This window comes from Crassostrea angulata, chromosome 3, assembly GCF_025612915.1.
Source record: "Crassostrea angulata isolate pt1a10 chromosome 3, ASM2561291v2, whole genome shotgun sequence".
Lineage (NCBI taxonomy): Eukaryota > Metazoa > Mollusca > Bivalvia > Ostreida > Ostreidae > Magallana > Magallana angulata.
The window spans coordinates 45840870-45859050 of record NC_069113.1 but is presented as its reverse complement, the minus strand read 5'-3'; the positions used below and the strand labels follow the sequence as shown (position 1 = coordinate 45859050).

The 18181-nt window shown below is 32.4% G+C and overlaps 1 protein-coding gene across 4 annotated transcripts in view; it reads right to left on the bottom strand.

Annotated features, from left to right (window-relative positions):
- LOC128177663 (insulin-like peptide receptor) overlaps positions 1-14817 on the bottom strand; it is a 49650-nt gene extending 34833 nt beyond the window's left edge. For 2 of the 4 annotated variants that reach the window (XM_052844461.1, XM_052844462.1), the window contains exons 1-2: positions 14000-14817; positions 1378-1950 (exon numbers count right to left, since the gene is read on the bottom strand). In XM_052844461.1, the coding sequence (XP_052700421.1) occupies positions 1378-1950; positions 14000-14117 (691 nt within the window). In that variant the 5' untranslated portion in view covers positions 14118-14817. The remainder of the gene's footprint in view (positions 1-1377; positions 1951-13999) is intronic. The other 2 variants (XM_052844463.1, XM_052844465.1) reach the window with 1 other exon arrangement.
- Between the last annotated feature and the right edge of the window lie 3364 nt (positions 14818-18181).

Below are 18181 nucleotides of genomic sequence, written 5' to 3'. Positions count from 1 at the left end.
CAGGCTCAAAATTAAATCCATTTTTCTCTTCTCTATGTCATAGTACTTAAAAACAATGAATATACCATTTGGCGGCCAGTATGGTAATTTGATAAATTACACTTCTTACATGAATACACAACCAGGGAGCAACCAAAAAGACGCATTCCTCTAGATTTTACGTACATGTAAATATATCTGTCATTGCCAAGGAAAAGCATGAATGAAGATTTAACCTCTTAATCCTGTGAATAGTTGCGCAAGAAGAACGTGTGAACGAAATAATCGGGTTACATGAACATGACTGTAAAAAGAGCTTGGAATGACTTCTGAATAACAGTGTTCTAAAGAAGGGTGTTAAATAGTCAAATAACTTTAATGCTAGCAGAAATAATCAAAAACGCAAAATTCGCCGACATGCCTTCTACAGAGATAGTGGAAAATTAAAAGTAAAAAAGATTGAGTTGAACAGAAATTTCACATTAAGTCCCTTGGACTCCCCAAAAGGAATGTCCATTCAACTGTAGTAGATAAGGGCCCCCTCCCCTTCCAACCTCTCAAATGTTTTCATGTACTTATCATAGCTCTGAAGACAATTTTCATAGACGAGAATATAATTTGGTAAAACTCTGGACCTAAATTTAATACTGCCCCAGTCTGTGGGCAGTACTCTAGACTACAGTTTTCCATACATATCAAGTTTTCATGTTAAATAATGTTCCTCCTTATTATCAATAATTCAAAATGCATATAATTTATTTTTTATTGTTTGCAATTATAAATTGGATTCAAGTCATATGAAAAACTTGTTTGAACAATTTTTTTCTGGTAGTGCGGGGATGGAATTTGATTAAGGAGAAAACAGCTGCAGACACAGTTAAATTCCAGTCTTTTCTGATTCAATCTCTGGGAAATCTGCTACAAGAAGCTGATTAGAACATCAGGTCTTTCGCTACAGTAAACTTCCCCCTCACCAAAACAAAACTATACTCCAACTCTTTATCCCTAACCTGACCCTATGAGCAGATTTTTTAAACATGATGTCATTTGTTACATAACACAGCACCCATGATGTATAAATATATATATAAATACATCATTTTCACACATTTTGCTTTGCAAAGAAGACAACTTGTTCTTAGCACTTGATCAGACATACTGCAATTTAAATTTTACAAAATTATGATATCATTTAAATAACAATTTTCTGGAAATATTTTCTGGTGATTTCTCACAGTTTAAGCATTGAAACTCTGAATAAATCAAAAGGATTATTAATTTCTTTGTCATTAAATACATCCCAGTTTGATTTATCAAAATAACTCTTATATCTTTAAATTTGAGAACATTTTAAAAACAGGCAACCATAAAATAAAACATCTGAATGAAGGTACTCACTGAGAATTTTTTGGCAGTAGGATTTAGTCCAGCATCGTTTTTTGACTTCCTTGCTGACCTCCCCTGTTGGTGCGATGACCGGAGTACTGGCACAGTCACTTGGACACACATCCACGCACTCTTTGGCAATCCTGTTCTGCTTGAAATAGTGCTCGCTCATTCCTTGCACCCCTACTGCAATTTTGGTCCAATCGATGGTGTCAATGTAACATAACTGCGGATTCTTTTCAAACCGGACAGCACCACGTTCGATGGTTGTCAGACCAATCAAACCCAACTCTTCTAAGTCCATCAATTCGAACACCACCAAGGCGAAGTTGAAGAACAGTTTGTGACCACGGATGATAGATAAGTTGGGGAAAATGTGCCTGAGACTTTTTAATCCATACACTCGATAAAGAAGGAAGAAATCGGTGATTTCAACCAAATCCGGAAAGTAGAGATTTTCATACTGTTGATGAGATGCCCCTTCAATTAGGAGAATTTTCAGGTTTCCCTCTATTACTGTACAATTTTCTAGTTCAGCAAATGCATTCACATCATTACGGATATCAACATCTTCGCAGATCATACCTGAAAATAGAAATGAATACATGTAGCGCAATGTTGATCAACTCAAAGCCGTATGGTTATCATAATTTTGTCAGAAACTCGAGGGCAATATGCCCGACTCTCACACTCAATTACAAAAAGATGCATGTCCATCATTATGACTTTGAATCAAAAAATATTCTTCAATTTATCTTATGATAACTAAATAAATTATATGTTACGACGTTCTAACACGCATGTTTTATTTACATTGCAAGTTGATACGATATTGTTTTGCAGACGTGGAATTTATAATGCTATAATTGAGTAACAACCTAAGCAATGGCAGAATCAAATTCAGTAGACAAGAATTAAATATGTACTTATTTGAAACTGTTTAGTCTGAAATTTAACCTTTTCTATATGTGCATTCACAGCCTTTACTATAATATAAAACTTGATAAGAAATATGAATGAAGTTCACACACTCTTAGACAGGAAAAATACAATTTGTTCTAGAAAACTGGTGAATACCAGTTTTTCTTTAATTTTTTTTCAAGGAAGGGAAAGATATCAGTGATTATCTGGAAGACTATCAGTAAAATGCTTGACAGAGTTAAATTCTGTTTTCTTTATCTTTATGGCTCTGTACTTGATCCCTCTCTTTGAATTCATGCACAGAGTGCATGATGTGTTCATTCCAAACAAATAAGGTATTTCTATAGGTCAAGGTCAAATTTCTTCAAACAATTTTCTTGACCTTGAAAGAATGAATGATCTTTCAAAAACAAATACCAACGTGAACAAACCCAATATTCCCTTAGTCATGATAGGAAACCAATACATATGACACAATGCATATATCTGTGCGATATTTTTTTTTTTTATCTGCGGCTTTCTTCAACATTTAGCAGGCAAACCCTTATTATCATTTGAATAATGTGTCAATTCATAAACACCTCACTATTCACAATTTATCAATTAATTTACCTATTTTATATTCAAGAGGAAATAGCTTTGAAGGCAAGGACTAATTCATGAAAACAATGCTGGCAAATTACTTGCCATTAAAATTTCCATAAACCTGTTTATGATCGCCTAAGCTGAAATTATTATAGTTCACACAAATCTACAATAATATATTTTGTTTCACCTTTCCTCAATCAAAAATAGTATGAAATACACATGTATATCTACATGTTTCTTAGTCAAAAATCCTCAATCAAATAGCTATTAAAAGTTAGCTTATTTTTTTCTCAATTAATGCTATTAATGGAAAGAAAAAATGTAAACCATCAACTGAAAATCTGAATCAGAATCTAGAACACAACAGACAAATGTAAATGAAGAACATAATGCCACAACCCAAAACTAAGATGATCTTTATGGTTTTAAAAACATCAGAATAAATTTACTACTTTAAGTGTTGAGAATTATCATGCAAGTCAAAAATTGTAAATATCCAAGGACAGGCCGACAAAAGCCAGGCTACAATGTCACCTTGAAAAATATAAAATACACCCTGCACCGAAAAACACTTGAATATTGATTGCTTTGATTTCTATTGGCAAACATTGCGACAACAAATAGGCGGCTACAGGTACTCGTCTCATTCAAGTTCCTCAGATGATCACATGATCATAAATCACGAGTGCATGAAACCGACCACTTTTTTTTCTCTCCCCATTCACAAAACATTAACAACGTACTTTGAAAACCATGCCTGGAATTTTTACACAATGTGCACAGTTAGGCTAGCATTTAATATCAGGGGTATGCAAAACTTGTCGCATGATGAGGCGCCTACCACCAGTGCAATTAATACTGATGTGCTGAATGCATTAATGACACAGCATTGTACCGTTATTAGATAATCTCTGCATTTGATAAAACCCTGGTGTTTGTCTGTGCATTAATTTCATCCAGATACTGTCTTTTTGGTGTTTAGAACTTTATCGCATTTATCTAACTTTATTTTTCCTTCAGATGTATCTTTTTCCCTCTGAAGTTGTTAATCCTTATGGTTCAATAGTGCACCATTAAGTCAAAATGACAACTATGCATCGTACAGTGCATAAAGGTCAAATTGCTCCCAACGGACAGACCCGTCCATCGTTGCTTTATCAGAGAAAATTATTTTGTGCAATTTTGGAGACCCCAGTGCAGACTGAAGCAGGTCATTTATAATCTGAGCACGAGAGTGTTTGATTTAATCTCTCGGTTTTCACTGATTCCTCGGGCTTTGATGCAGTGACATTGAGCACATCTGTATGTACTGATGCTTCACATCAAAATATTCTACCAGTTCCAAACCCACCTAAACAGATTTCTGGGCCATGTAATTACATTACACTTACAATTAACCACCTGCAAATTCTGCTCTTGATGAGAATATAAATCCAACAAAATAACAAACAAAAAAAGAGAAGTTGTTAATAGGTCAAGGTTGTGTGAGTATTATCTAGTAAAAAACTGATTCACCATGAACTTTTAAGCAGACATGCAATTGTCCAATTAACAAATTAATTAAGCCCTTTACCAGCACAAACACTACACACTCAAAGTTTACCTTAAGTTCAAAAAGAGAAAAAGACAGAGAAAGAACCGATTTGATAATGTAATAAAATTTAATGTATCTCAATTCTGGGGTTCTCTTACTCCCTGCATGGTGACTAATATATCTCAATCATTTTAGTAAAACAGAACCTTATAAATACAAGTAAATAGTACTGGTGGCAATTGATATCTAGTCCTTTACAGTAATTAACAGTGCACCCTATGTAGAGATATTTTGAAACATTCCCTCTAAAAAACAAATCAAGTTTATCCAAATTACCAAGCACCCAGAATTTTAAAACAACAAATTAAATATGGCACATATGAACCACAACCTCTACAAGTTTTGTAGTTATTCTTTCTTCATATTACTCTAACACCTGTTCATGATTTGCATATTTCATGCTCATAATGAAAGTTCTAATCTAAAGTATGACTTTAATAATACCACAATTTACAATGTATACAAGCAGGTGGGCAGCAAAATACCACATAAACTGTGACTTCAAAGACCCAGACAATTAAAGCATTGATTATTTTACACAACCATATTAAAGGGGGGAAAAAGATGTCCATTAAAAGAGAATCTAGATCTGTGCCAGAATTTTCACTTTTGCTTTTGTCTAGAGGCAAGAAAGACTCTATTGATTGAGAGAGAAAAGTTATCAATTAATTCTGAAAATGCAGTTTGCCATGACAAAATAGTACATTGGACCAATGGATGTTATGCATTGGGGATGCGTAGGCGTATATAATGGATACCGTTTAGTGCGTGCTGATTTTGTTGTTTTCCCATTATCTGGTGAAAATCCAATTAACAGTTATACGACTACAACATCATCACAATAGAGCAACGTACTACATGATGTATTTCAATTTCTTTTTACTAACTATTTTTGTTAAATTAATATTTTTCCTATCTTATATTTGGACTGCTTAAGAAAAATAACAGTTCAATTTTTATTTATATATTTCCATTCATTGTAAAATGTTTTCTGTGAACAAAACAGAGGAACTCCAAGTAAAAATTTTATCTGGAATATATAATTGTGGATATTAAATCAAGTTGCTTGTACTTCAACACAAATGATTTGCAAAACTGTTAGTTTCACAGCTAATTCAAAACCGCTAACGGCAACAGTTGATCAGAAATATTAATTCTATTTCAAAATCCATCCTCTGATTTTTAAATGCCGTGTAACACTCCATTTAAATACAAGCATAAAAAATCTCTCTTTTTCAAAAACATACCAAACAAAGCAATCTTACAGCATTGTTAAAAATCTCCGTTAAAAAAATTCTTATTGAACGATATTCGATATACGGATACACTATATTCTGACCTTGAAAATGTTATTTTTCTTAGTTCCCCCAAAACACAAAGTCATTCTTATTGATCCCCCCCCCTATTGAAATCTGCATGGAATATTCCTCATGCCCGATTACTTCTTGTTTGTTATGAAAGAGGGTCCGTTTGTAATTGGATACTTTCGACATTTTTTGGTATTGCATTAGGCATGATAAATAATATCACAACCGTCCTTTGAAGCTGTAGCATTTTCAAAAGAAAGAAAATGATCAGAAATGTTGTACGGTAAACAATTTGGAAATTCCATCAACTACATCCATATAAAACTCTTAAAAACTTGCAATTGAATAAAGCACAAATGCATGATTAATAAGATTCATCAAGATCCCATATCTAAATACACAAAAGATAAATAGTTTCTCTTGGAACCTCTGACTTGATACCACCATTGTTATTTTGCAATAACTAAGTGGATTAGTATTTAATTTCAACATTAATTAATTGACATGAATATTTGATATCCACTACAAATTCTCCTGCTCCTCAAGGATTTTACCAAAGAAAAACACAAGCCTGTATTGTAAAAATATATAGAGTCTTAACAACTGAGACCCAATTCCAAAGAGAAGAAAACATTGCTGTATTATGAACAGATTTTGTTGATATAAGAAGAGAAATTAAATCAGTATTCACAAGTCATATAGCATTTATTCAAGTCAAGGTTCAGACTGGATGAACACAAATTTGATAAATGAAAAAAACAACCAAAAAAAAAAAAAAATTCTAATGCCTCTGATTAAAGCCACAGATAGTACTAATTCAGAGTATTAATTCATATACATGTATTTCATATTTCTGAATCAATAAAAAATTCAGAGTACCGTTAATCAAAAGAAATCTGGGGAAATAAGTATCATTTCATATATTGATTTTTTTTCTAATCAATGCACATACAACGTACTTACTATGACCACAAAGTTGATTAATTTTTTAAGAGGTGTACAAGTAAATATACTGGTAAATCAATTTATTAACATACCCAGATACCTACATGTACTTTAATTTGGTTGGGTACTTTGATTGCTAATAAAGAATGTTAAAACAAAACCAAAAAAAAATTTTTTGTTTCACTGCATGTTTTTCGTCAGGGAAGGGACTCAGTGTTTTTTGTAGTCTGAATTCCTCATTGTACAAAACTTAAAGATTATGCCTTTCCCTTCTTTGATTTGGTTTTACTTTGGACCACAACCTGCATTTGAACCAACCACTGAAGGCCATTACAACCTTTGGTGGCCACTCCTTGGACAGATAAACTGAAATACTTGTGGTTAGTGGTTCCACTCCCTATACCTCCTATCTGCACATACCAAGCTTATATGCCCTTTAAGGGTACATCAATTTGCCTACTCTGAAGTACACGTATGATCATAAAAAGCACTGGCTTTAATATTTCTCCAGAAATATAGTTTTGTAAAAATTTACAATTAAGTTAAAAACATTTTGAAAGAAAAACAGTAATTTAATTTTCAATTGGTCACATCAGTGGAATAAATAATGTGTTTGGTATGTTTTCCCCTCTTAAGGAATATATAGTGAAGAAAAAGAATGGAATGTCGCACCCTTATGAATTAAACCCCGCCATTTTGCGATCTGTAAGTCTGTGATTTGTAAACAAGCACTATGTCCTGATGAAATATTATCTTCGTATTATCTAAATTTAAATGCCAGATCCTTTGTGAAATGGCTTGGGTTAAGGTCACCTAACAGAAATAAATTCAGTCGAGTAGCTAAGCACAACAGAAAAATCAATTCAAGCTTGTTTTGCATTGGGAGGCACAAGCTGCTTTTTTTTCTCATTGCACGCCGACACACTTTTTGACTCAACCGATTTATTTTTTTCCCTCAACGTCTGGAAACTGCATCTTTCCGCAAACAATATCTCATCGATTAGAAATTCTGAAACAAAAACGCTCGACGCATGAAAACAACTTTCATTTATACATGAAATTTTTTAAGAAGACCATGCAAGCCATCTTACTACTTGTGTGAATTTTAACTATTAAGATTCAAATGCCAAGAAACAGCACAACTATTCAAAGTTCTTAGAAGTCTATGAGAAAAAACATACCATCCAAAAATTAAATTCAATGTATCATTCAAAAGCTCAGAAACCACTCCCTCTAAAAATTGTGCATTATACATTCACCAAGAAACTGTTCATCTTCAACAATTCCTTTAGCGAACTATTTGCATATCCTAAAAATGATCCAGAATGCATGAACCAAAAAAAATATTTACAGAAACGAACTTATTTACCTATAGTGGATCTTTCAATACAAAAAAATTGAAAACTTTTCTTTAAGAATAGAAAGATTTTTTACCCTCTGAATTGTAAAGTTTGTTATTTGCATTTTTAAGACCTTGAAATGTATTGAAAATCAATACATCACTTCAAACAAACAAAATTGGAGTCTACCAATTGAATGCAGATTAATGCACTAAACAACAGAAGACAGGAATATGGGTTTTTCCTTCTTTTTTTTTTTAAAGGCCTTGATTCAATTTCTTCTTTCTAGTTTTTAGCCAGATCAATATTAGTGCTCTACATAAAAATACATACATGTAATAAGTAATTTTATGCACTTATTTACTGGCGACAGGGACAATAACAAGTTTATTGTTCCCAAATGCAGCAACTATTTCCCTAGGTGAAGACAAGATTAGTGCACTAAAACTTGGTCATCAAGCAAAGTCCTTGGGACTAGTGAATTTACTTTGTAGTTTATTGTATCCAAAAAAATAATTTTCAATATGCAAAAATTATCTTCCAGTGAATACTGTCAATGAGTTAAATACAAAACCTGCTTTTGAGAACTGATTAAAAGGTGTTGAATTAAAAATTGAACGACGTTGAAAAAATGAAGTCAATTCAATATTGTTAACTTTAGGGGATTTCATTTTATTACAAGATCTTAATTAATTCTTTTAATTTTTTTTAATTTAAGGTGGTATGGGAGACCTGGCGACATAAATGATAAAAGAACTCAATAATCGAAATACTTTCACCATTTTAGAATTTTCAAATTTCACAATATTTGACCAAAAATGTTTTTAAAAATTTTGAAAAAGTAAAATTTATAAAGGCCCCAGCAGGATTCGAACTCATGACTCACCACTTCGTAGTTAATGTACTACCCAATTGAGCTACGTTGTTCAGTAACAATTTTGGGAAAGAAAAGAACTATAAAATTATACTTGATTTTATTGTTTACTTTGAAATACGGCACAATATAAAGGTGTCACATACCACCTTATTAAAGAACTTTGAATTTTACATCCAGTTCCAAATAAAATCAGAAAACTTCAGAGAGGAATCGAATAGTTTTGACAACTATACTGTACCAAACAGTTTTGATGACTATAGTATGTACCATGAGCATCTTCATCAATGAAAACAGGAGTGTGCTACATAATGTATGTCGGCTTAAATGATGTCATCATTAATTATAAAATAAAACCCATTTACCCTAGTATGCTGCTTTTAATTACAATCAACCATACATAATAAGGGGCATGTCAGCAAATAGCTGTAGTTATTTGGCAAAATGGCAACCATATGACCATAATTTCAACACAATTACAAGTCGAAAAACAACAACAAAAACTGTGCATATTCTACAAGTATTTTCTCTTTACTTTAAGTGATTGCACAACACTTCGAAATGAAAGAGAAGTTTTAATATTTTTCTTTTTTTCAAAGACTCCTTTATGGCACAGTGAGAATGAACTTATAATTTGAGTTTGAACAATCATATTTTCTTTGAAGAGTACATCAGATCATTCTGATCGAATCTATAAAACTAATATTCTACCAGATGAAATCAGTTTTCAATGTGTGGGATTAAAAACCAATTTTACACCAGATGCATGATCCAGGCAGTACAAACGAAATATCATGTATCCATTTACACGTATTAATACAGAAGGAACACACACAATATGAACTCCCAGAATTTCTTACAATTAGCAGGCCTGTTTATCTCCAAATTAGTCTAGTGCATGAAATATTTGGAGCTGAATATTTTCTGGCCAAATCCTCTTTTCATAAAAAATATCATTGACACCTGAAGTGTTGAACAAATCATAATCCCTCAAACACACAGCTTAAACTGCCACATGCAGCTGTGAAGAATTGCACAAATACCATTTACATTATCCAAGTCGCCCAGTTTATTGACCAGTTAGTCAGGTGTAAACCTCGAACCCTGCAGGTTACAGATCTCAAATGCCATGTCTTATTGAATCAAATTTACTATATGATCATGAACTGATTGAACATCCATGAAACACACAAAACACAATTGCCAAAGAAATTAATAATAACTACTGAAAAAATAATTACTGCATGATAGTGACTTTTTTTGTCTAATAAATTCAAGAGGAAATATTGAGACTAAAAAATTTTTGGTCAAAAAAATACTCTTCTAATCAAATAAATAACTGAATTTCTTTTAGTCTACATGTATAACGTCAGCTTACAAAAAGAAAATAAATGTACCAACTTTTTAATCTTCTTTGAATAAAGAAGGTTAGAAGCAGGTAAGACACCTTTAAAAAGTGACCCAGGGATTCTTAACTAAGGAAAAAGCTATTTATGAACTATTATCTCAGAAACCCCAATACTTTAAAACTTAGATTACTTATGTCATCATCAAATCCTGCAACTCTTCAGAAAATAGAAAATATTTACACTTAGATGTAAAATTTTTGATTTGGTCAGTTCTCAGTCAGTATACATTTTGGAATGTATTTTTTACTGGAAATAATCTGCTTTCCTATATCCTTTTGTATATATACTGGTAATATATTTCTTTCCTGTACCTCTTATAACATGTTTCGAGTGAAATAAATGTCAGAACTTGAACACCATTTTAAACAGGCAAGTTTAGTGGCCAATTTGATAAAACTGGGATGATATGAAGATGTAAGATACACAAATCACAATTATTATCATTTACATTTATGGCAATTCACATTAATAGATTTCACAGGAATTCAAAGTATTTTTGTGCTTAAAGTTATTCAAAAGCAACTGCACGACTTACAAAATGAAGAAAATTTTTGTCTTGAAATTTAATTTACCAAAAACAAAATTTAAGAACACAAAAAACTGCAACTGAAAAGATACTGTCAGATGGATCTCTTGGCTAATCTGACCACAGAACCAATTTTCATGGCGACAAACTTTGTCCCTTGGCTTTAAAAAAAAATCTTTGTCCTTCCAAAACATTTCAGTGACATTTCTAATACTATCACATCTGATTTAGTCAGACAAGATTCAAGTTTGACTGTTCGCAGGATATATACAACTCATATATTGTGGATGTGAACTGGAAATTCTTGTGAAACAAAATATTTGCAAAATAGAAAGAAACACAGAATCATAAAAACGTTTTCATAAGGGATAAATCTCTCTCATCATGCATTGCAAGTAGTGGACAGCTACAAGCATATTTCTTATTTTATTTCCGGGCTGTCTATTGCTATTGACCAGATAATGGCAGGCATTCTATCAACAGTTGCATAGGACAACATGCAGCACATGCATGTAGAAAGTCAGTACAAGAATCTCAACTGTCAACCTGTGAAAAGTAAGTCAGAGGCCCAAAAGTACATCAATTTTCCAATGGTTTCTAGAATCCTTTCAAAACAAAATCAATCTTGGACAGATTGTTCATCTGAATTTTTTTCTAAGCAAGCATTTACAAGCATGCCCTATTATACAGTAACCTTTTATTTCTATCCTTTCAATTAGGCTAGCTGACTATCAAACTTGAGACAGAAGGCAACAATTGTCATCATCGTATGGACTTACTCCACACAATTAAAATACTCTGAAGAGCTATTTTTTTTCATCATTTGTGACAATCAGGGTTTTAGTGAAATAGGTTAAATTGTTATAAGGAAATCAAAATAGTCAGATTTTATGGCCAAATAACAAGAAGGTTTTATAGAATATGCAGGGGAACCACTAAATGAAACTCCATGCTCTTTGAACAACAATTTCCCCCCTTTCTTTGTTCATACTGCCAATCCCTAAAACTGATCATTAAACCAACTGCAAGCAACAGAGTCAGCTCTTGTTAATCTTCAATTTGGTGAGACTTTGTTTTTAATGGTGTATTTTTCCCAATACAGATTGTTATGTAATTGTTGTTTCATCATGTAACCTCACAATACTGGGAGTTGACTAATTAATTACATTTGTATATTGCCTTTAACGACTTCCAGAAGATTCCATATTGATTTAGATATTATCTTTCTAAAAGAGAAGGTGGGATTTTGATTTTGCTGTGTGGTAGAAATCTAGGAGAAGTTTTTTCTTTAGGGTTTTCTGTTTTGTTTGTTTTTTTCTTCGGGGGGGGGGGGGGGGGGGGGGGGGGGGGGGGGGGGTCAAAAATTGGTATTTTACTAAATTCACCTTTTTCAGACATCTTAATCATAGTGTGATAAAAATCCAAGTGTTCACATGGCTTTCATTATTACAAATATACATGTATTAGAAGTGTAAAATAGATGTTGGAACTCCCATTCCCCAGTTATTTAGCAATTACAACATCATACTGTGTACCGAGTAGTGATGAGGAATCATGTGTGTGGTCAACTAAGAGCACAGCATTTCAAGACAATGACCTTTTCCTTCAAATTACAACTAGCTTCATCAATTTCGAAATAATGAAATTTACAACTTCCAACACTAGCTCCTTTTCCCTCTGTTGCATTTGAAAACATTTGAAGAGCCTCAAACAAAACAAAGGAAATGATTCATGGCTCCACTGGATGTCATCTTCCTTTCCCCCTGTGCAGGTATGATTCAATTTCACAAGTGTCATCTTGTAAGGTGAGCCAGGTTACACACGACACTGGGAGAGATGAAATGCTAACACTATTTAAATGGTTGCACTCTGACCACAGAATTCTTGTCCTATATTCAACGTGAATTTACTCCTAAAGTACATGCACTTCTTTGCCACCTTTATAATTGACTTTCAATGAACTGGTTTAAAAAAAATCTGATTTTTTACAGTTATCATGGTGATAGGACATTGTGTCTCATACTGCACTCGAGGCTCTCTGGGAGAGAGCATATATTGAGACACATTCTAATGACTGTTGTTTTTTGCTCTACCCTTTTCAATGAATTACGTCCATACATGAATAAAATCAAATATTTTTTAAAATATATAAAAGCAACATGAATGAGGAAAGCCTATAGGAAAAAAAAAATAAGAGAGGATAAACTAGAAACATAATAATGTCAGCAACCTTTAACAAAAATTTGCTCAAAAACAGCTCACTTGTAAAAAGACAACTTTCAAAATTTTTTCATCTACAATGCAAAGATATAAAGTCTTTTATGATTAGATTCCATGATAAACAAAGGAAGAGAAACTGAAAGTAGCTATATTATGTTAATGAAAACAGCCTGGAAGTGAAATCCATTCAACCCTGTTCAAAACATAAAAAAAAATCCTTCAGTATTATCAACAGACAACCAAACACAGACCATGTGATTATTTGGTATGTTCTGTTAATAACATTACCTCTAACTAATAACAAATGGGCTATAGATGCACGTGCATGTCTACATTTTCTTTGTTCTTCTCCCCCTCTTTGTATTCATTGAAACATGGCTTTCCTGTTGTTGTTTTTTTAAATATATATAAATACTTAACAGTAACTAAATCCCTTACAAGTAATGCAAGGGTAGTTTAGTTTTCCATATTGTTCAAAAGACAAATAGTGAGAACCTCATTCATAATCATAAATGTTCCCCAAAAAACATTCCTTTGTATTGGTCCAATGTTGGACAGGTAATGGTTCATTATATACTTTTTTCTCCTTTATGTATTCAATTCAATACAAAAAAAAAATTATTTACAAAGGAAAAAATAACACTAAAACCAAAATATTCCATTATCATTGAAAAATCAAGATTTAAAGACAATCCTTATTCAGATTGACAATAGATTGGAGTGGAATCACTTCCAATGCACAAAACTTTTTTTTCCTCTTTGTACTAGCATTAATAAAATTGTGTATGTGGGAGTGAAATAATCATAATTGTGATCTTTAGGCTATACAAGCCAGGTTATCAAGAGAGTTTAATAAAGTCCACCTCTGCATTCAATCAACAATAACTAAGCAAGACTGCCTATATCTTACCTTTCCCATTTGGGTTGGGGTACTTCGTGGTTTTCCTGTCCAGATTTGCATACTTTGCCACACTCTGACACAGAATGACCAACAGCAAGACACATGCTGATTGCTGGAGTTTTACCATAGTAATTTTTAGCTCATTATATGCTCAAATAAAATTGTATGGTCATGTGTGCAGAGGGAGTGTTGGCGAACTCCTTTTTTATGAAATGCTAGTATAATAGACTGTGTATTGTTGAAACCCTATTCTGTTTGCAAAAATAATGTCTTTTATATTAATTATGTCAAAAACACAAGTGGACAGAAACAATAAATGGTCTTGAGAAAAATATCCGAACGAGACCCCTGGTCGCGGTGCGTAGCAAAACTATAAATATCCCATGTCTGGTCATAAACAAACAGCGACTGTATTATCTATATACACCGTCCATTCAAATACATAAGGAAAAGTATATCGGGTTTAAAACTTCGGGAAACCTTTAAAAATCACATTTTAAATCACTAAAAGCACATGTAGTATAACACTTTACAAGAGAATTTATCGTAAATCCACCGTTGTTTGTTCACATTTAGAAGAACTTAGCCTTGAACCTTCGCCGTATTGTTTAGGCTGTCGGTTGAGTATAAAATCCAATGAAAAAGCCATATCGATTGCGTTGTTTCTTTAATTCATCCATAACAATCAATTTTTAACGTGTTTAAGTTCCATAATATCGTATCCTCATGAATAAAAACTCCACAATAAGCTTAAAATCAATTAAAAACCATAGGTAATACACAGTCTATTACATGCTATAACATTTCTCGAGAAGTAAACAAGCTCGTAAAATGATTGGTCGATTATTGTTCTAAAGCTACCACGTACGGTTAATCCACGGTTTCGTATCATGCTGTCAAGGTCATTCGGTAAGGAAGTCATTTTACCTCATGAAATACAATATCTGTAGGATTTTGGTGTCTAAAAAAATTCAGCTTCGTTTTTTAACCATTTTATATAAAAAAAATAAATGTTTGGGTGAACGGTATTATGAAAGGCGCGCAACTGCTCTATTGATATATACGTTAGGGATATTCCATATTCCCTCACTTTTCAATATTGACTGCTAAATTGAGCTTTTCGAAAGCAATATCTTTTGTTTTGCTTTGTTGTTATCGTTGTTGCTGAGTTGTTTTGAATTTGTTTTTGTTTGGGTTTTTTTATCTTCTTTTTTTTCTATTCTTTTTTTTCATATAATATAGGTTTATTATTTACACTGCATATGGAGTAGATAATAAAATTTTTAAGTTAATTTGAGCATTCGTATATACCTAACCTTTGATCATGAGACTTTTTAAAATATGTTGGCAATTTAATTGATATGGTAACTTTTTGTGCGTAGGCGCGATAACCTTAAAAGGATGATAATGTTTTTATTCGAAAGAAAATAGAATAACGTATGCATGCACGTTTATCATGGAAGTTTATGGCAAGTGATATGACACGGTAAATAAAAAGATTTCGTTGAATTACATATTATTTAAAAACCGATTGCCGTTTTCATCTAAATCACATTCTGCATCCATTTTTTAGTATAGGTATGTCAATGACTTAGGTGGGAAGTGTTTTAGAATACATAAAAAAGCAAATTAATGTAAAGCGTTGAGGTTTTGAGAAATGGGGAAAAAACTAAATGCATCAGTATTACAAAACGTAATTTGGAATGTAACTATGACAGAGATTCAAAGCAACTCATAAACTGGGGGGGGGGGGCATAGTTTTCACTTTTTTTAATCACACTAGTAAAAAAATTATACTTTGCAAATTAAATTTAACATGTATATAGAATTAAAATATGTCACAGCTTTTTATAAACTCATACAACTCTTCCAATATATATACCTATGAACGTGCATCAAACATAATTTATATAAATATTATTGAATTATGTACGTATTTCCGTATGATAATTAGGCCAAAATGTTAATACAATTTTCACTTACATTACGGTAAATATATCCGCAATATAAAACTTTTCTTTTCGTCATTACAGTTAAGCGTTATCATAAGTCGAGGCATGCATGATGGTAAAAACTAGAGACTCAAACGATATTTATATCTTGATTGACTACAAAACGGAATTCTTTTATTCAAAGAAGCAAAACTTGTATTTATATTTAAAAAATAAAATAAATGGAGATGATTATATTTACAACTGTATTGATGGGAGGTTTGACCCCGAATAAAGACGGAAATGGTGACTGTTTTACGGTGTAAACAACAACAATAACAACAAAATGAAAGAAATAATATTAAGAGATAGAATATCAAATTAATAATTGAAAAACAAATAAATAAATGAAAAAAATCGCGGTTTCTTATTGCTCAGTGTTGTTTACGGAAAAGTATAATAATGTAATATTTTTACCAGATTTGCAATAAAAGAATTTGGTGAACTTAACAAATATTCAGAAAGGCTGGCGTTCCTTGAATTCAATTGATTTGTAGATGTAAACATCGTCTACTAAATATCATTTAAACAAGAAAATACTTTCTCTCTTCAGTTAATAAAGCGAGTAAAAGGACGTAGATGAGGATGCTCATTATTGTCGTTTTCATGTGTACGTTGCATAGAAGAAACAGCAAATTACTCCATATATGGACCCACTTTTTGGAAGTCTGACGTCTGTTCATGCAGTCTGTGCTCTCAATGTAGCTAAGGTTCAATCGATCACGAAATGGTCCATGCAGTGACCACGCATGGTCAACCTCTAAAGAGTATAAGACAGCACATTACAAATTATAGCAACATGATTAACCGATGTAATTTACTTAGACGAACACTGCTGAATAATTCGTTTGAAAATATTAAACAGTATCAATAATCCATTTGTCAACCCTGAATTGATGAACACTACCTATCCAGAGAAATGGGGTACTCTATATGCAATATTTTGTCAAAAACGACTAGGTTCAACAGGTAATACTTATAGTTTTTTTCATGAATTATCAGAAATCAAAATCCTAGCAATATGCACACCTCTGATATATGTACAGTTGATCTGCAAAAGAACAACTTCATATCTTGAAAACTGTAGAAGAAGTTTCCAGTACAATAGGGGTAGCATATAATTATGCAATATTTGGCCAAAAAATGACTAAGTTCAAAAGCTGGTATTGTTTTCATAAATTATCAGAAATTTAAATCCTTGCAATATGCACACCTCTGATATAAGTACAATTGATCTACAAAAGAACAGCTTCCTATCTTGAAAACTGTAGGAGAAGTTATCCGTAAAATAGGGGTGCCCTTTATGCAATAATTCGCCAAAAAATGACTAAACTCAATAGATGGTATTTTTTACATGTTTTATCAGAAATAAAAATCCTAGCAATATGCACACATCTGATATAAGTACATTTGATATGCAAAAGAACAACTTTCTATCTTGAAAACTATAGGAGGAGTTATCCGTACAATAAGGGTACCCTTTTAGCAGCCTCCTGTCCGCCCACCCGCCATTTTCATCATTTCAATAACCGTATTTTTCTCTGGGAAAACCCGATTAAAACCTGTCATACATACATTGTTTAGCTTTTAAAATGTCAACTTTGGTTCAAGTAGCTAGATGATAAATAATTTAAACACCGTTTATTGATGTCTTCTTTATACATTTGTTGCTTATTTGCGTTGATTATTTGATTCTTGATCGATCAAAACTACAGCTATATTAAAAGCACGAACTCGATGGACTTGCACGGACTTACATCAGCTTTCCAAGTAGACTGTAGTTACCATGGCCACCTTCACATACACATGTACATGGAAAATTGACTGTTCCTTCTATGTAACGTTTTAAATAATCGACAATAATAACAAATTAAATGCCTTTACTCATATTTATGGATAATTGTGAACGCGTTACCAAGGTAGATTTACATACCGGGTATTAAAAATTAAATATAATTTCTTTCAGTCTTTGCTAAATGATTCTGTTTTGTATTGCAAAGCAGACGAATAACATCAATAGCACCAGTGTGTTATATATTTTAAGCGAATGTTTTATATATAACTAAGAGACAAGGATCAAAATATTGTAGGACATTAATTTTATACTCAAACTCTGGTCAAATAAAGGATGTGTATCAAAATAGCGATCCGGGAGCTTTGTTCTCTCGAAATATTCCCCTCGTAACTTATGCCCACAAAA